This window comes from Moschus berezovskii, chromosome 2, assembly GCF_049115385.1.
Source record: "Moschus berezovskii isolate FMDL1 chromosome 2, NW_MosBer_1.0, whole genome shotgun sequence".
Classification (NCBI taxonomy): domain Eukaryota; kingdom Metazoa; phylum Chordata; class Mammalia; order Artiodactyla; family Moschidae; genus Moschus; species Moschus berezovskii.
In genome coordinates, this window is record NC_142461.1 from 114,380,188 (window position 1) to 114,400,663 (window position 20,476).

At 37.8% G+C, this 20,476-nt stretch overlaps 1 protein-coding gene across 1 annotated transcript in view; it reads right to left on the reverse strand.

Annotated features, from left to right (window-relative positions):
- The window catches only part of SLC25A12 (solute carrier family 25 member 12), a 100,989-nt gene that overhangs the window by 33,940 nt on the left and 46,573 nt on the right, over positions 1-20,476 (reverse strand). The window contains exons 6-9 of the mRNA XM_055397322.2: positions 12,057-12,203; positions 9,780-9,918; positions 8,877-8,970; positions 7,210-7,294 (exon numbers count right to left, since the gene is read on the reverse strand). Of these exons, the coding sequence (XP_055253297.1) occupies positions 7,210-7,294; positions 8,877-8,970; positions 9,780-9,918; positions 12,057-12,203 (465 nt within the window). The remainder of the gene's footprint in view (positions 1-7,209; positions 7,295-8,876; positions 8,971-9,779; positions 9,919-12,056; positions 12,204-20,476) is intronic.

Here is a 20,476-nt window from a genome sequence, read left to right on the forward strand (position 1 = left end):
CAGAAGAGAAAGTTCCTTTACTTTGTTGTTAACCATAACTCATTCTATAAATGAGAATTAGATAAGGCAAGATCATGTCAGTTAACAAGTCAAGCACCCTGCCCCAACAAAGCTACTTCACGTAGTATGCCAACCCAATAATGAGAAGTGCCTCTTCCAAATGGTACACTATCGATGAACAGAAAAAAAAAAAAAAGAAGGAGGAGGAAAGGCTTCAGTTTTCATACTGAGCATAGGTTGAGGCAGGCGGCGAAGACTAGACTTTATACCAACTAAAATGCATGACTGTAATGGCAAAATGTGCTGTGCTAAATCACTTCAGTCCTTTCTCTTTGCGATCCTATGGACTATATTATGCCTGTCAGGCTCCTCTATCCATGGCATTCTCCAGGCAAGATTACCGGCGTGGGTTGCCATGCCCTCCTCCAGGGGATCTTTCCAACCCAAGGATAAAACCCACATTTCTTATGTCTCTTGCATTGGCAAGAGGGTTCTTTACCACTAGGGCAACCTGCGAAGCCCCCTAAAAGGTTAGGGAAAATTAAACAAAATTCTTTTGTCTGCAAATCACATCTACAAATTTAACACACCTGAATTTGAGCTGACAAAACAAGATTATAATCCAAAGTTGTGACAGTCTATGGGATGGAAGAAAAATATACATACACACACATATACACGTGGTGGTATAATCACTAAGTCGTGTCTGACCCTTGCAATCCCATGGACTGTAACCTGCCAGACTCCTCTGTCCATGGGATTTCCCAGGCAAGAATACCAGAATGGGTTGCCATTTCCTTCTCTCAGGGATCTTTCCCACTTAGGGATTGAACCGCTGTCTCCAACCCACGTCTCGCTTTGTAGGCAGATTTTTCACCACTGAGCCAGCAGGGAAGTCCATATTTGTATATATATTTCTCCCTAATGCTAAATAATATATACTTCTGACTAAGAAGTGAGGTTAAATTGTGTTAAAAACTGTAATAAGTCTTTAATTCTAACACTTCAAATAAGGTAAATGGTTAATAAATAGACAAATCTAGTATAGAAAGTCAATCCCTTCTTTTCTGAGAACAGACTTCAACCTATGGTAAAATTATCACAGATGACAGGTGTTAAAAGTTAAAAAAAAAAAAGAGGAATTGGTAACTGAATTATAATGCTTCTATTTACTCAGCAGTTATCCAAAGTTTTAAAGAAGGTCTATTTGAATGAAAAATACACAAACGCCTATGTCTAAGAAACGCTATACATGAAGCAGAGGGAAAAATCATTCTAATAATGTTCTGACAGAACCCAAGCCATCTTATATTCCAAAAGTTTCTTGTGCGAGTGGGCTGCAGCTTAAATGTAATTTCCCATAGAAACAAAACTTTTTTTAAAAAGTATGTATATTCCCAAGCAGGTCCATCATAGATAACATTTACCCCATACAGTTGAAAAAGTAATTATGTGATACACAGTAAAGAAAAAATAAAGAAGTTGTCTACCTAGTCTCATATTGGACCAGAATTGGTCTTTAACCTCCAAAGCACTTCATGGTCCAAAAATGTCACATTCTCTTCTCTCTGCAACCCACCTTCTTTTATTTAACTCATTGTAATCAAATGAAAATTTCCATTTTTCCCATTGGTCATCTCTATACCACAACATATCTACCCATTCTACTGCTGATACATACTGCAAATAATGTTGATACATTGTTTCCTGTTCCTTTTAATCAACATTCTTATTCCTGTTAGGGACTACACCCAGGAGAAGAACTGTCAGGTCAAAGGTATGTGTCTCTTCAACTGTAGCTGATACTCCCAAATAATTTTCAAAGTTGTGATGCCAGCAGTTTATGACCGTCCTCATTCCTCCACCTCCTCAACAAACACTTGCCATTGTCAGATGTAATTCTGGCCAATCTGGATAGTATAAAATGGCATCTAATTGTAGTTTTAACACGTATTTTTTTCTCTTTACTGATACAGAATTCTCTTTCCCCCCTTTCTTTCTCTCCTCCCTCCTTCCCCCATTTGGATATCTTCTTTCTCTTCTGTGTAGCCTATCTTCTCACCCTTTTGGTGATATGTTTTAATGAACACAGTTTCTTAAGTTTAATGAAGTTCAACTTTTTTTATTATGACAAGTATTTTATGCCCTGTTTGTAAAAATCTGTTTATCTTTTGATTATGAATATAATCTCCTATGTTATCTTCTCTAAGCTTTTATCTTTCAAGTTTAGAACACCCCAGGTGGAAGAGATTTTGGGGTATGATGTGGGGCGGGAATTTTTTTTGTATATGATATCCATCAATCAAAATTTTAAAAAAATACAATACAGAATTTCAGCCAGCACAAAAATTCAAAAAGTGAAACATTTCAGGCAATAAAGGAGAAGACAATATATAATTCTTCCTCACTTGCCATTCTTCTAAGGAAAGCAGATGAGGGTGAATGAAGTTGTGCAATATCAATATTTGGGTTCGACTTGGAGCTTGCTCAGACAGCCTTCTCATATTTAACATCTACCACCACCACAATAATAGCAGTTAATATGTATTGCACACTTAGTAGGTATAAGTGCACGATCTCATGTATTCTCACAATAATCCTGTGAGATGGATACTACGCTCTCTACTTAATAAATGATGAAACTGAGATAGGAAAGATGTTACCTAATCAGCACCCAAAGCAAGAGAGTTCCAGAAAAACATCTATTTCTGCTTTATTGACTATGCCAAAGCCTTTGACTGTGTGGATCACAATAAACTGTGGAAAATTCTGAAAGAGATGGGAATACCAGACCACCTGACCTGCCTCTTGAGAAACCTGTATGCAGGTCAGGAAGCAACAGTCAGAACTGGAAATGGAACAACAGACTGGTTCCAAATAGGAAAAGGAGTACGTCAAGGCTGTATATTGTCACCTTGCTTATTTAATTTATATGCAGAGTACATCATGAGGAATGCTGGGCTGGAAGAAGCACAAGCTGGAATCAAGATTGCTGGGAGAAATATCAATAACCTCAGATATGCAGATGACACCACCCTTATGGCAGAAAGTGAAGAGGAACTCAAAGGCCTCTTGATGAAAGTGAAAGAGGAGAGTGAAAAGGTTGGCTTGAAGCTCAACATTCAGAAAACAAAGATCATGGCATGTGGTCCCATCACTTCATGGGAAATAGATGGGGAAACAGGGGAAACAGTGTCAGACTTTATTATTTTGGGCTCCAAAATCACTGCAGATGCTGATTGCAGCCAGGAAATTAAAAGACGCTTGCTCCTTGGAAGGAAAGTTATGACCAACCTAGATAGTATATTAAAAAGCAGAGACATTACTTTGCCAACAAAGGTCCGTCTAGTCAAGGCTATGGATTTTCTTGTGGTCATGTATGGATGTGAGAGTTGGACTGTGAAGAAAGCTGATCGCCGAAGAATTGATGCTTTTGAACTGTGGTGTTGGAGAAGACTCTTGAGAGTCCCTTGGACTACAAGGAGATCCAACCAGTCCATTCTAAAGGAGATCAATCCTGGTGTTCATTGGAAGGACTGATGCTAAAGCTGAAACTGCAATACTTTGGCTACCTTATGGGATGAGTTGACTCACTGGAAAAAACTCTGATGCTGGGAAAGGTTGGGGTGGGAGGAGAAGGGGACGACAGAGAATGAGATGGCTGGATGGCATCACCAACTCATGTGGACATGAGTTTGAGTGAACTCCGGGAGTTGGTGATGGACAGGGAGGCCTGGCATGCTGTGATTCATGGGGTTGCGGAGAGTCAGACACGACTGAGCGACTGAACTGAACTGAACTGAATCAGCACCCAAGTTCTTAAACTCTGCCTCTCTCATAACCTTTATTTCTGAGCTCGGAGATCCTCCATCAAGCACATATGTTTGCATAACTTTCACAGGTTGAGAGAACACAACATGCCTTTCTTCCTATTTTTGTCTAGGTTTCAAGAAAATTCCTATAGGGGAATACTCCACATACAAAATGTAAATAATTATGTACTCCTAGTTTGATAACATAGGAAAAATTGCAAGAGAATGAAAAGTGTCTTCTGGAAGTAACATGGATATGGTTATGGTTAGCACTACTGTGATTTTGTGGTCTAGAGAAGTTTTAAAAACAAGTCACTAAAATTACAGTCTACATGGCTACCTTAGAATGCTTCATGTTAATAAGTTTAAAATAATTTAACTAAGAAAAGCTTTTCCTAGACTGAAAACTGCAGAAAGTTTATCACTTTGTTTGCTGTAAGAACTTAGGCATATTTTTATATTATTCTGCTTAGGTCCTAGCCTATATTCCTTATAAAGCTTTTAATGTTACAAGGATAAAGGGAGATACATTAAAATTTTTGAAAAAGAAAAAAAAAATCCATTGCTTCACATAATTTTTACAGGATGCAGGAACTTGAAGGATTCTTAGAAAGATCTGCAGGTACTCATTTTACTAAAGGAGAAACCAAGGTCCATAGAAACTTATACCAGATCTCAAAGACAGTAAAGATCAGATTTTACAATGGCTGTAACCAGGGATAGTAATTTGAATCCCTCTTAAATAATATTCATATATCTGTTTCATGAAATTCTAAAAATTATTTATGACTTGAGTTTTATTTTTTCCATGTGGTGTTTTTACAATGATTTACAGGGGAAAAAAAACAAACAGATTTTAAATCTTCATTTTTATTTCTTTATTCCAAACTCTCAGCAATGTGTGTGTGTGTTCAATTGTTCAGTCATGTCCAACTCTGTGCAAGCCTATGGACTGTAGCCTTCTAATTCCTTTGTCCATGGAATTTTCCAGGCAAGAATACTGGAATGGGGTACCATTTCTTCCTCCAGGGGATCCTTCCAACCCAAGGACCAAACCTGCAACTCTTACGTCTCCTGCATTGGCAGGTGGATTCTTCACCTGTGCCACCTGGGAAGCCCAACCGCTCCGCAATAAGACTACCCAATCTAACTGATATGTAAAAGGAAAAATAAACAATACAGGCTCTGAGCTTCCTCCTTTGGGACCAATATAAGTATACCCAGGATGTCTCCCTGTTCTCTGGAGACCACAGATCCCCATGCCATTCTACCAGTTAGGGAAAAGGAAGAGAAGGCACACTACACCACCCTGGAGGCCAATCAGAAACACAGTAAGAGATAATGGTGGTTTCTATCACTGCCCATTTTCTAAGTAAGTGACAAGAGCTTTGAGCATCAGTGCTGCCACTGAAGGCAGGCAAATCTTCTAATCTGTCTTCAAGAAAATTTCCAACAGTAGCAGAATTACAACACCTTCCTAAGGAATCAGAACTATGAGCAATGCAGACTTAGGGCGCCAAAGATTACAAAAGCAGCCTTCATTGATGGCCTCCAGCAAATTAGCTCGGGGCGAGAAAGGCCAGTAAAATAAGAGCACCAGAAAGGTTGAAAAAGGAGGAAATGAGTTGGGTTTTTTAATTCATTACACTCTTTTTAATAAGGTAAATGAGATAGTCCCCAGTTAACAATTATTAAGGGCACCCCCAAGGAAAGCTTTATTCACAGACATGTAACACTAAAAAAAAACAAAAAACTCCTTTTGAAATGAAATTTTTCAAACTTCAAGAAAAAATGCTTGTTTACAAAATGTGTACGATAAAATATAAAATTATATTCAGTAAGAGCTCTTTAAATATTTTAACACATCTCCAAATTTTAAATAATTTTATTAAATTTTACTATAAATCTATGAATTGGAATAAATCCGCCTATTTCTTTTAACGGATCTGAGAACTTATAACAAAAATACACTTTGAAGGCAGCAAATAAGAGCTTTTTACTACTAAAGAGGCTAAATCTCAGTGGGTTACTGATATATTTTAATTGACAGGAAGCTTTAATATATCCCAGGCAAAGTATTAACATAAAATGTAGATATAAAAGCAATTAGTTTCCATTTTCAATTTACTTACCTGACTATAGCACTGTTATAAAAACTTTTCACTAAAATCCTATTTTGTAAATTTCTTAGCAACCTTTAAATAAGATCTTATAATACCTATGAAGTTCTTAATTATTACACAGAGTAAAACTGAAAATTCTAATTTGTTTCAGAGGCAGAATCATCATTCCATGGAGCTCAAACAGAAGAAAGTTTTGCTACTGAAACTTCCCAGAGTGAACCATACTCAGATACCTTGATCTTTTGCTAGCACATCTGGCTACCCATCAATGTGGTAGCAGCAAAATAGACATGGGCCTTTTCCACGGTACGCCAATGTAGCTTTTCTCTCTCTCTGCCCCCCTCCAGCCCCTTGTCCCCTATCTTCTCTGCCCCCCACCCGCCCGTCTCCCCTCACCCTCCCCACGTCTCCTAGCCGCATAGTGTATCACAGTCTTCTAAAGAATCATGAGGGTCACAGGTCTCATGTCTGTTAGACAAGGACTAGCCCTCCTATAACCGTCATCCCCACCCCCAAAACTATGTGACCACCACTGCAACTGAGGCTTCTTCCAAATGCCTCAGAAATAAGGCTTCAGTTTAAAACAAGATTTTTTAAAAATCTGCTCAATTCCACTCTTCAAGGTAATATAATGGAGTTTATTTTCCTACCAGGAGAGTATTATTAAAACCATAAATAAGGCTGCATTAACTTTATAGGACTCAGAAGTTACTGTTTTTATCACTCTTAACATAAACAAAAAACGAATATTATAAAAAATGTAATAATAATCAATGTTTTCTTCCTGGTTCATTATTTACATAGTTTTCCTGTGTTATTGTTGTAATCTATAAGACACTATAGTGAAAGATTCTCAGTCAAAGATTCACTTCAGTAGAGGAATGTCTTGTATTTTAAAAACCCTATAAATACCAGTTTGATAATACAAAGTGAACTTCACACTAATCTTTGAATGTCACTAGACAAATGAAAGGAAAAGACTGCTACTCTGGGGGAGGGAAGCCAAGCCCATATATGTCTACACTCTCATTCTCCTCATCTTAAAAAGCTAAAAGAAAACCAACCAACCAAACAAACACAAACATAAATCTAGCTGCCCCATAAGAATACTCTATAAGGGTGGGGGTAACAGTTCTATAAAGGTAATCTTCGAGCTAAGTAAAGTCTTTCTGTAAATCACGCTTTCATTTCCATAGATTCAGAAGGTTCAGACTGTCATGTCCATACTACTTTAGCATTTTTGAAGATGATTTTGTTTATGAGATGCCTCCTACCTGTCTCTGAAGTTCTGCCAGGTTGTAAGGTAAGGCTCCTTCAGCCAGTGGGGCTATTCTCTCAATATCTGCCAAAGTCAAGCGCCTTCAGGCAAAAATATGGGAAAGAAAGAACTGTTAGACACCGACAGACACCGCATACTAAGATCACCTTTCTTCAGAAAGAAAAGGGTAAAAAAGAACTATGGTTTAAAAGTAGTATTTCCCTATTCACACATATCATTTTAGTAAGAGGGAAGAAAAAACTTCAGACCTTGCTTGCCACACAAAAAGCAAAAGACTCTAAAGAAATAATAGAGAGTACACAAATTTAATGACTCTAAAGATAGATTAAAAAAACTAAAGAAATAATTCTTCTCAGAAGCAAAGTATAAACACTGACTGTTCAGTTCATACACATTGAATATATTTCTTTAGCTTAAGTGCAAAGTATCTTGAGAAGGATAAACACAAAAGTGATAGATGCTGGTTGCCTTTAAGGGTAGAAGAGAGAAGGGGTGGATGGGAGATGCTTTTACAGCGGGCTCTTTAAAACTCTTTGAGTTTTGAACCAAGTGAATGAACTACTGTTTTAAAATAAGTGTATTCCATGAACCAGGTAGTAGGTCACTTCAGATCCAGTTTTGAGAAGCACTCTCTGCAAGCTTTTATTATCATGAAGGATGTTCAATACCTTTACTACAAATGTAAATTCTAGATGGATGAGGTATGCCTGATATTTCAGGTCAATCATCAAAGACTGGCTGGTTTATCTAGTATCAACTCCAGATTGACAATTTATTATGTAACATGAAGACAATAAATTATCTAGGTACACTCAACTTCTACTAGTCTTCAGTTCTAGGGTTAAAACCTATTTTTCAGATATGCCTACACTTACATAACTGCTAAAGCTGACTAAGAAAATCTGATCACTTAGTAGGTCATGAGTCCCCTATCCCAAGGTCCTACTGGATGCCCACAGACAAAGCTTTTTCATCTGGATTTGTGTAAGACTTCACAAATTAAATACTCTCTATGCGCTTTGGGTTTTTTCGATCTATAAAAGAGACATAAAACATCTAAGCTTAATTATGATGATAACCATGATAATAATGTCACAGGTATATTTCAAGAAAACGATACCCTCCACACAAAATGGTAATAGGAAAATGCCCACTCACAATGAATGAAAAAAAGGTTGTAAGAGTCCTGAACATGGACTTCAATTTATTTCATAAATTTAGGCAAATATCCACAAATCTCTACAGAGTCCAGATTAAATCAATTTTTCTGCCCCTCACTTCCTTCTCGTTTCCCTCTCCCCCTCCTCCATCATTCTTCCTTCCCCACTCCCTCTCCCGCACCCTTCAACCCTTACTCCCTTCTTTACCTCTCTCTCATTTCTTCCCTTCCTTCCTCTTCCCCTCCCCTTCCTGCTTCCCCTTTCCCTTCCTCCATTTCCCCCCACCTTCAGTCTGTCTTCACCAGTCTCATCCTCCTCCCCTGTTCTCATATCGGCCTGTGTCTTTTTCTTGAAATTTATATACTGAGCAAACTATTGTTTAAATGAACTAAAAGAACACCACTGAGAGCTTCCCTGGCGGCTCAGATGGTAAAGACCACCACTGATTCACATTAAAATAACTGTCCTAAAAAGTATCATGAGGAATTACTGAAATAGTTACCCTGTAGCATTATATAAGTCTGAAAGCTGGTACAGGATGTCAATTTCTAGTGGGGTGACTTGTCCATAGCGTATGGCACTCTGGGCAAATTCCTCTGGAAGAAAAAGAAAATACTTTAAAATCTTCAAAGACTCTTAACATATAACAAAATTCTACCTTAACTATTATCTGAAAGCTAAAAGCATTTTCAGTTCAGTTCAGTTCAGTCGCTCAGTCGTGTCCGACTCTTTGCAACCCCATGAATCACAGCACGCCAGGCCTCCCTGTCCATCACCAACTCCCGGAGTTCACTCAAACTCATGTCCATCGAGTCGGTGATGCCATCCAGCTATTATTTTAAAAATCTAAAACTGAATTTCAATATCTAAGTTCAGCTACATAGAAATAACTACAAAAATATGAAAACTGGCAAAAGATAAAATGTTAAGATGATGAAACAGTAAAAGCAGGTAAATTAACTTCAGAGGTAAAACAATCTCTTCAGGTTCCTCTAACCTCATCTTGTTTATTTACTTTGGTCTCCAAAGCTACAAGATAAAAGAACTGGCTCTTCTCCAGTCACTTAAAACATCCCACTACAATTCAGCAAAAGGAGTAGCTCTGCCCATCTTTCTGTGGCCACTCCTTCCTCATACAAAGAAGCCATTGCCACTGACCTGTTTGACAGACTGGGCCCAGGTTCCTTTTAAAACTGTCAAAGCCACTTTTCCACTCCTGACCTCAGCATCCCATTAAATCCAACTGGATTTTTGGAGACCATGATGGTCCAAGTGAAATATACACACGTGGTAACATACTTTCTAAATTGGCTTCAAAGTAGCAAACCTAGATCAACCTCTCACCCTAGATAAAGAAAAGTGAAAATGCTGAGATTTCAATCAATATGTATTTTAAAAATCTTACCCTTTGTGACTTCAACATCTTTCCTTGTGCCAGCTAGAGTGCTATATATCTTACGAACAAGCTCCATGTTATTCAGTAAGGAGTTAAATGCATTGAAGTATGAGAAGCTAACCTGGTGTGAGATACTTCCTCCGGCTGCCTAGGAAATGACAACACAGAAAGTTACACAAACAAACAAAAACACATTTATGGACACTGAACTTTCTCAAAGAAGAACCAAAGGAGTCTTCATTACTAAAATGATAAACAACCAGTCCATAAACACAAGGAAGGTATCATGCTGAAACACTGTCAGTGCATTTCAAGCCCTCAGGAAAGTCTATGTAATTTAGGTGTTAAGGAAGAAAGCAACATCTGGAAGTTGGACTTCATGGTTCATCTACCTATAAGGTCAAAAACAACAAATATAATTATCACAGATCAAAACCAATGATTATTTAAACAGGATTTTCAAGACCTTCAACTATGAAACTCCTGCTATTTCTGGATAATCCAAACCTCAACATACAATATAAGAAACATTTTTTAAACTTGCTTTTTTTTTCACATCCATATACAAAAACCAGTGGTAACTTTAAATTTTAAGACTATTTCACTTTGTCAACTTTACTAATCTTTTCTTTTTTAAGCTTCTTGTTATAATTAACATATAGAATGGTCTGTGCTGAGCTCTGAATCTCTATGACAAAATGTAAAACTACCAAAAAATTCCAAAGAGATGTAGAGAAAATCTAGGGAGGATTTACTTGCTATAAATATGTCTTTAGTGGAATAGTGCTAAAGAGGCTCTCTCATGCCTGGGGAAGAAGGGGGACAATACAGCCTACCCTACTCTGCAGGGTAGGAGGTAACTTCTCCCTCTATCCAACAGTTGGACATAAACTCAAAAGAGAATATTTTTCATAGCTTGCAAACATTTAATTTCTAAGCCAAGAGTCAGAGGAATCCAGGTGATTAAAAACATTCTCTATTAAAAACTCAAATACTTATGGAAATGACAGTGTGACAACCTTAATCATAAAGATCTATATTAAGGACAGTATAGGTAATGATGGGCATTATGTTCCCACCCCCTTCCCTCACACACAAGCCTTAACCCAAATATATGTAATATTTGTATTAGCCTGAATTTGGGTACCAGGGACCCAAAAAGCCAGATTCAAAATATTTAACACATTCCTCTAGAAACTGAGATGGCATTTGGTAACTGAGGCTATAACAGGTCTATCTAACCCAACTGGAAAAGATTAAACAGGTTCCCTCACCCCAAAGTACTGAGTCTTTCTCTCTAGGATTTTCTTTTCTTCCCTCCTCCGTCTCTCCCTTGCTTTCTTTTCTTCCTTCTTTCATTTTTTTTGGCTAGGGTACGAGGTGAGGGTAGGGGAGTGGGAGATGGGTGTCAAGGAGGTGAAATGTGTAGGAGAAAGTGACATGCTCCATGTTCAAATTCACTGAAGAAAAAGAACAGAAGTTGATCTTTCTACCCTGGTCTAAATCAGGGATAATGATCTTCAGCTGAGACAACAAAAGTGCTCATTGGCTTCCCTCCATTTAAAACAAGCAGCAATCAAAAACTTATACATAAGTACAATACAGGAACAAGAAAACTGGTAAGTGAGGACAGTTTCACCATTCTTTGTGAGGAAGTAGATGACATCAGTTTGCTAGTGGCCCAGATGCTTACTTTAGCAGTTTAGAGAACAAAAAACTATCTGGTCCATGCAGACTGAATGCACAGGTGAAGGGGCAGAGAGAGGAGTGAGCCAGAGAGGCTGACGGCCACGTATTTCCTCCATACCTTCTGCCACAGCCATGGTTATTAAAACAGTGTAGAGGCCAGTGATGATCCCTCTAGCAAACAGCACCCTGCAGGCAACAAAGGAAGGAGCCATCCTTATAGCAAGGCTTTGGGAGCCTGGTGGGATGGAAAGAGGCCAGAGGTGAAGGCAGTAGTGTCAGTGAGAAGTACTGCCCTCGGGAAAAAGTAATTGCACACCCTTGTCTACATACTCCCTCGTTTTCTTTAGGTGGACTCTGTAAATGGAAATAAACAATTTGGAAATATATGAGAGCAAGATTGTGGTGCTGATCTGGGAGAAAACTATTCACTATCACTGCCCCCACACACACACCTCCCTTACACACATCTGATTACCTCCTACCAACAAGAGTAAAGTTACAACAGATGAGAGGCAGACATGCCGAGGGATGCAATCCGGGACAATGGTTTCAAAGGTTTAAGGAAACAGAAAGTTGAAGTCATTGCTTTTTACTTACTGAGACTAAGTTCTCCTCCACGAAGGGAGTAAGCATGTGAGACCGGATGGTAACCATGATGTCACTGAAATCCAGACCAGAAATCAGGCCACTTTTGCTTTTGTCTTTGAGAGCAAAGGCTTGCCTTGCATGTTCCAATTGTAGTTCCTGGAGGGAGAAGTCAGAAACAGGGCCTTAGGCTGACTGAAGCATACCCCAAATGTGTGTTTTAGAAAAGCATGGACATCCTTCCTCTACATGCATTTACTTTAAAAATGAATAATACACATCTCAATGTACGGCAAAACTCTTCATGTCCTATATTTTCATATATCTTATATCTTCATGTTTCATATATTTTCCTGAAAATATACTTACTACATGTTGTTCCTCAGGAAGAAAAGTGAGTCACAGAACGCCAATAAAAAGGGAGGGGGAGAAAAACCCTTTGTTTACGTGAAAAATTTTCATCACTGAAAACAGAGTATCTTTTCAGTGCTTTAAGTTTTTGCTTTTAAAATATGTAGTAACTCTCCTGCTTGAAAAAGTTCTTGTCATCCCAGAGCACTTTCTAGATTACAGGTGGCTCTCCCTATCCGAGGGTTTGATGTCCTTAGATTCAACCAACCACAGCTCAAATTCTAATATGAAAGTTATGAATAAGAAACTGCATAAACACTGTTCATCTATCACTCTATGTGGCTTTGAGTGAGACCCACAAACTGTAGAACATCCAGAAGATTGTGAAACTTTTCAACTATTGGACAGCCAAACTTTGTAGTAGATGATATAGGTGATATCAATTAAAATTTTTAAAAAGTGGGCTTCCCTGGTGATCCAGTGGTTAACAATCCACCTGCCAAAATCAGGGTATGCAGGTTTGATACCTGATCCAGCAAGATCCCACATCCCAACTAAGCCCGTGTGCCATAACTACTGAACTCACGCACCCTAGATACCATGCTCTCCAACAAGAGATACCATGCTCTCCAACAAGAGAAGCCCCCACTCGTTGCAAGTAGAGAAAGCCCCTGCACAGCCAAAAATTAATTAAATTTTTTAAGTGCAAGTAATACCTTAAGGACTACTTAAAAGTCAAAATTAGAGCATTTCTTTCCTAGGACATATGACGTAAACCAAATAAATCTGTTATCACAACATCATAATAGTGCTATTCAGTTCAGTTCAGTTCAGTCGCTCAGTCGTGTCCGACTCTTTGCAATCCCATGAATCACAGCACGCCAGGCCTCCCTGTCCATCACCAACTCCCGGAGTTCACTCAAACTCATGTCCATCGAGTCAGTGATGCCATCCAGCCATCTCATTCTCTGTCATCCCCTTCTCCTCCTGCCCCCATTAGATGCCATTTTCACACTATTTGCGACTCTAGAAATAATGAAAGTGAGTCGTTCAGCTGTGTCTGACTGACCCCATGGACTGTAGCGCTCCAGATCCTCTGTCCGTGGAATTCTCTAGACAAGAATACTAGAGTGGGTGGCCAGTTCCTTTTCCAGGGTATCTTCCCTATGGATTTCAGTCTGACCCACCAGGGAAGCCCTTGGAAACAATATTCCTATCTAAATATCTAAATATTATTCACAGAAGAAATATTAAACATTGCAATTAGCATTATCATTCATTTATAAAAGCCTACAAATCAATGTTGCTTTACCCTTTTCTGACATTTAAAATAGCTTTGATAGAAGTTTCACCATTTTACTAATTATATTTTTCTGTATCTCAACAGTGGTTGACTCATAATTCATTAAACTATACATTTGTTTTATATGTATATAAAACATACACATAAATATGTCCGTAGTTGTACAATATTTAACAATAAAACAAGTTTTTAAGTATTTTCTTAGCAGGTTGGTAAGCTAGAAACAAGTTTATCAAATTTACTAAATCTTTCAATAATCTTAACTTTTAAAAAATTTAATATCATCATCACACATATTTGGATTTTCTTTTTTTTTTTTTTAAAGAATTTTATTAAAAAAGCACAAATGCAAAGAAATGAACAGAGGAAAATTTATGCGTCGAACCTGGACTGGTCACTTATGATAATATACATGCTACAATTCCATTCTCTCTCTTTTCTTGAAAAGACCAACAGAAGCAGAGAAACTAAAAACCAACTGGTAAAAATATATAAAAGATAGAGCACAAAATAAACAACCAGCATGACTTAACAAGGACTTCCAGGTGGCACTAGTGGTAAAAAAGTCCACCAGCCAATCCTGAAGACTCAAGAGATGAGGGCTCGAACCCTGGGTCAGGATGATCCCCTGAAGCAGGAAATGGCAACCCACTCCAGTGTTCTTGCCTGGAGAATCCCAGGGACAGGGGAGCCTGGTGGGCTGCCGTCTGTGGGGTCACACAGAGTCGGACACGACTGAAGTGACTTAGCAGCAGCAGCACAGTATTCTTGCCTGGAAAAATCCATGGACAGAGGAGCTTGGCAGGTTATAGTCCATGGGGCACAACTGAGTAACTAAGCACACACATGATTTGACAAAGTAGTTTTCTTTTCCACGCCTTCTACTTTTTAAATTCCAACTTATTAAAGTATAATTGACAAATAAAATGGTAGTATATTTAAAATATATACAACATTATGATTTTATATATGTATACATTGCGCAAGGACTCCCACCATTGAGTTAACTAATACATCCATCACTTACTTTTTTTTTTTACGAGAACACTTAAGTTCTACTCTTAGCAAATTTCAATGATACAATACAGTATTTTCATTTTATTCATCTTATAATAAAATCTATAACCTTTTTCCAGCCTCTTCCTATTTCTCCTACCCCCTCCAATCATAATCATTATTCTACTCTGTTTCTATATGTACAATGTTTTATTTTTTAAGTGATACCAGGAAGTATTTTTCTTTCTCGGTCTGGCTTATGTCACTTAGTAGAATGCCCTCCAGGTTCATCCATACAGTTGCAAATGACAGGATTTCCTTTTCTGTTGTTGTTGAATAGTATTCCATTGCATAAATGTGGAATGATGTGTGTGTGTTTGTGTGTGTGTACACACACATACCACATTTTCTTTAACCATTCCTTTGTCAATGGACACTTGTTTCTATACCTTGGCTACTATGATAGTTGAGTGAAGTCGCTCAGTCGTGTCCGACTCTTTGCGACCCCATGGACTGTAGCCTACCAGGCTCCTCCCTCCATGGGATTCTCCAGGCATGAGTATTGGAGTGGGTTGCCATTTACTATGATAATGCTGCAATAAACAAGAATACAGATAGTCTCTTTGAGATGATGATTTTGTTTCCTTTGGATACACACTCAGAAGTAGGATTGCTGGATCACAGTAGCTCTTTTAACTCCTTGAGAAACTCCCGTATTGTTTTCCATGTTGGCTGCACCAGTTTACTTTCCCATCAAGAGTGTACACAGGTTCCCTTTCCTCCACATCCTTGATGATATTTGTCATGTCTGGTCTTTTTAATAACAGACAATGCAGTAAGTGTGAGGTGATATTTCATTGTGGCTTTGATTTACATTTTCCTGATTAGCAATGCTGAGCAAGTTTTCATCTATCTGTTGGCAATATGTATATGTCTTCTTTGGAAAAATGTTTATTCTGGTCCCTTGTCCATTTTGTAATTGCATTTGAGGGTGTTTGCTTTATACTGCCACTGAGCTGAATGAGTTCCTTGTATTTTTTGGATATGAATCCTTTATCAGATATATAGTTTGAAATATTCCATAGCTTAAGTTTTCATTTTGTTGTTGGTTTTCTTTGCTGTGCAGCTTTTCAGTTTGACATAGTCCTACATGTTTATTTTTCCTTTGGCTGCCTTTGCTTGTGGTGTCAAATTCAAAAAAATCATTGCCAAGATGGATGTCAAGGAGCTTACTCTCCATGTTTTCTTCCAGGGGTTTAAAGTTTCAGGTCTTACATTCAAGTTTTTAATCCATTTTGAGTTGGCTTTTGTGTATGATTTAAGATAGGAGTCCCGTTTCCCCAACATCATTTATTAAAGAGATTGATGTTGAAGCTGAAACTGCAATACTTTGGCCTCCTGATGCAAAGAGCTGACTCATTTGAAAAGACTCTGATGCTGGGAAAAGATTGAGGGCAGGAGGAGAAGGGGACGACAGAGGATGAGATGGTTGGATGGCATCACCGACTCGATGGACATGAGTTTGGGTGGACTCTGGGAATTGGTGATGGACAGGGAGGCCTGGCATGCTGCAGTTCATGGGGTTGCAAAGAGTTGGACACGACTGAGTGACTGAACTGAACCCTTTCTCCATATATACATGGCTTTATTTCTGGGCTCTTTATTCTGCTCCATTGATCTATAGGTCTGTTTTATGACAATATTATATTGTTTTGAATGCTATACCTTCATAACATAGTTTGAATTCAGGAAATGTCATCCCTGCAGCTTTGTTCTTTCTCAAGATAGATTTGGCTATTTGGGTTTTGTTTTTGTGTGTGTGTGTTTCCATACAAATCTGAGGATTGTTTTTTTCCATTTCTGTGAAAAACGCTGCTGGAATTTTGACAGGGATTGCACTGAATCCATAAATCGTTTTGAGTGTTATGGATATTTTAACAATATTAATTTCTCAATTCATGAACACAAAATCTTTTCATTTATGTCTTCAATTTCTTTCATCAACATCTTATAGTTTCCAGATCTTTCATTTAGTTAAATTTATTCTGGTTTCCTTCTTTTTCATATTATTATGAAACTATCTTCTTAATTTACCTTTTCAATAGTTTGTTGCTGGCGTACAGAAATGCTACTCAGTTTTGTATACTAATTTTATATCTGACAATTTTCCTGAAATTATTTATTAGTTTTAACAGTATTTTGTGTAAGCATAAAATCTTTAGGGTAGTCTACATATTATGTCCTCTGCAAGCAAGGAAGAAAACTTTAATTTTTCCTTTCCAACTTGGATGCCTTTTATTTCTTTTCCTTGTCTAATTGCTCTGGTTAGGAGTTCCACTCCCTTGTTTTTAAAATTTTTTTTAATTTATTTTTGGCCACACTGGGTCTTCAGTGCCATGCACGGGCTTTCTCCAGTTGCAGGGGCCACCCTCTAGTTGTGTCTCCGGGCTTCTCATTGTGGCAGTTTCTCTTGTCATGGAGCACGGCTCCAGGGCATGTCGGTTTCAGTAGCTGTGGGCTTAGTTCCCTGGTGGCATGTGGAATCTTCCTGGACCAAGAATCAAACCCACGTCCGCTGCACTGGTAGGCAGATTCTTTACCACTGGATCACCAGGGAAGTCCCCCTCCATTGCCTTTTGAATAATTGATAATAGTGGACATCCTTGAGTTGTTCCTGATCTTAGAGGAAAAGCTTTCAGCTTTTAAATACTGAGTGTCATGTTAGCTGTGGATTTGTCAGCCACAGCCTTTATTATGTCCGTACATTCCATCTACATCTAGTTTGAGTTTTTATCACAAAACGATCTTGAATTTTGTCAAATGTTTTTTCTGCATCTATATTGAAATGATCATGATTTTTATCCTTCATTTTGCTAATATGGTCTATCATATTTAACGATTAGCATATGTTGAACCATCCTTACATCACAGAAGTAAGTTCCACTTGATTATGATCCTTTTAGTCTACTATTGAATTCAGTTCGCTAATATTTTGTTGATAATATGTCCATCTATCTTTATCAGAGATACTGACCTGTTCTTTTCTTTTCTTATAGTGCCCTTGTCTGGTTTTGGTATCAGGGTAATACTGATCTTGTACAATGAATTTGGAAGAAGTGCACTCTCCTCTGTTTTTTGGAAGAATTTGAGAAGGACTGGTATTAATTCTTCTTAAAATGTTTGGCAGTATTCATCAGTGAAGCCAAAATCACTGCGGATTGTGACTGCAGCCATGGAATTAAAAGACGCTTGTTCCTTGGAAGAAAAGCTATGAGAAACCTAGACAGTATATTAGAAAGCAGAGACAACACTTTGCCAACAAAGGGCCCTATGCCAACAAAAGCTATGGTTTTTTTCAATAGGCATGTACAAATGTGAGAGTTGGGCCATAAGGAAGGTTAAGTGCCGAAGAATGAATGATTTCCTCTAGTGGTGTTAGAGGAGACTCTTGAGGGTCCTCTGGACAGCAAAGAGATCAAATCAGTCAACCCTAAAGGAAGTCAACCCTGAACATTCACTGGAAGGACTGATGCTAAAGCTGAAACTCCAATATTTTGGCCACCTGATGTGAAGGGCCAACTCACTGGAAAAGACCATGATTCTGGGAAAGACTGAGGGCAGGAGGAGAAAGTGGCAACAGAGGACGAGATGGTTGGATGGCATCATCAACTCAATGGACATGAATTTTAGCAAACTCTGGGAGATGGTGAAGGACAGAGAAGCCTGGTGTGTTGCAGTCCATGGGGTCACAAAGAGTCGAACACAACTGACCAACAACAACAGTGAAGCCATCTGGTCCCGGACTTTTCTCTATTGAGAGGTTTTTAATTACTAATTCAATCTCCTTGCTAGTAACTGGTCTGTTTAGATTTTCCATTTCTTCATGAAATGGAGGTAGGTTGTATGTTTCTAGCAATTTATCCATTTCTTCTAGGTTAGCTCATTTGTTGAGGTATAACTGTTTATAGTAGTTTCTTATGATCTTTATCAGTTGTAATCAGTCTCCTTTTTCTGATTTTGAGTCTTTTTTCTTAGTGTAGCTAAATGTTTGTCAATTTTATTTTTTTAAAAAAAACCATTCTTGGTTTCATTGATCTTTCCTATTGTCTTTCTAGTCTCTATTTCATTTATTTCTGCTTTGATGTTTGTTAATTCTGATTTTGAGCTTATTCTCTTTCTAGTTCCTGAAGTACAAAGGTAGACTGAGATTTTTATTTTATTTTTTTGTAATGTAGGTGTTTATCACTATAACCTTCCCTCTTAGAACTGCTTTTACTAAGCACCAAAGAATGAATGCTTTGGTATGCTGTGTTTCCATTTTTATTTGTCTCAAGATATGTTTTTACTTTCCTTGTGATTCCGTCTATGAACCATTATTTAGGAGCATGTTGTTCAATCTCCAATTTATAAATATTTTTCCTCTTCTACTTTAGTCCTTCTCCCTAACCCACTTCATATTTTTATCACCTCAGTTCCAACCACATCATCCTTCAAATGAAGCAAGCATTTTAAATCTCTATTTCAGCCTTAGAATATAGTTGAAAGCACTCCCCAAGGAAAGGATATTCCTGAGCAGCATCAGAAGCAGACACACATCTACTCCATCTTATATAGGCTTTCTCTTCTTCACTCCTGCTTATTTTCCTCCCGAGTTATGCCTTTGTTATATCTTTTTCTTCTCCATGCATGCATCTTAACCTCTCAGAAATACCCAGTGGCAACCATGGGCATGATTAAGCCTTTATTAATGACACTCATTATTGAAGAAAATGTGCACCTTTATGTTAAAGACAAAGCAGAATCCTCATTGCAAGACTAATGTCAGAAGAACAGATTTTCTATTTTCTATCAGGTCAACAATTGAAGGACTCTTTTGTATCTTTTAAAGATATATGTATTTGAAGTATCACATATGCAACTATAGATTAAATGGAATTGGCTTCCAAATTCTCGAGTAGGGAACAGAGTGGAAAGTATAGGTTAAAAAAATAAATAACTGGTCAATATATAATTGCTGGAGCTGGTTCACGGGTACATGGGTTTTACTTTTAAAATAGACATCTTTCAAAATAAAAAGTTAAAAAATTAAAATTAAGGCCTTCAAAAAGAAGCAACTAAAGGAAAACAGTTCTGCACATATGCTCTCCATTTATGTAGTATAATCAAAACATCTGGGTAGACTAGATAATGTGATCACCCTAATGAAAAAAAACACAATACTCCGGACTTAGATAAAATAAAGATATTCTAAAGAGATAAAAATATCCTAATAAATAAAATAAATTGGCTTCTAGATCGAAAGGGCAGGAAAAGCAACTGAGGGAAAGGGTAAATAAAAGAAGTTATACTAAAGCTAAAGATCTAGAGTTCTTAGAAGTGCATCTCATCTAACTATGAGATAAAAATAGCAGAGCTTCAGAAATACTGTGGCTTTGAATGAAACTGAACTCACACATTTAGCTCTGTCTTTCAAAACTATATTCCTCACCAAAAATCACAGTAAAGAATGAAAAACAAAACAGAAGCTCAAAGACAAAGAGAATAAAAAAAGCAACTACATTTTTAAGATTAGAGTGCAAAGAGGCAAATGATAACTGACTTAGAAGGCCCAAGAAAACTAGAAAAAAAAAAAGCAATCCAATGTACATAACCGAATCTGCCAAAGGCTCATGCATTGGCTGTACCAGTACCCCTACAGGGATGATGAAGGTGGAACTGAGAATAGGAAGCTTAGATGGAAGTTTGTTTATAAAGCAGTTAGTTGCCTGCCATACTCCACCAG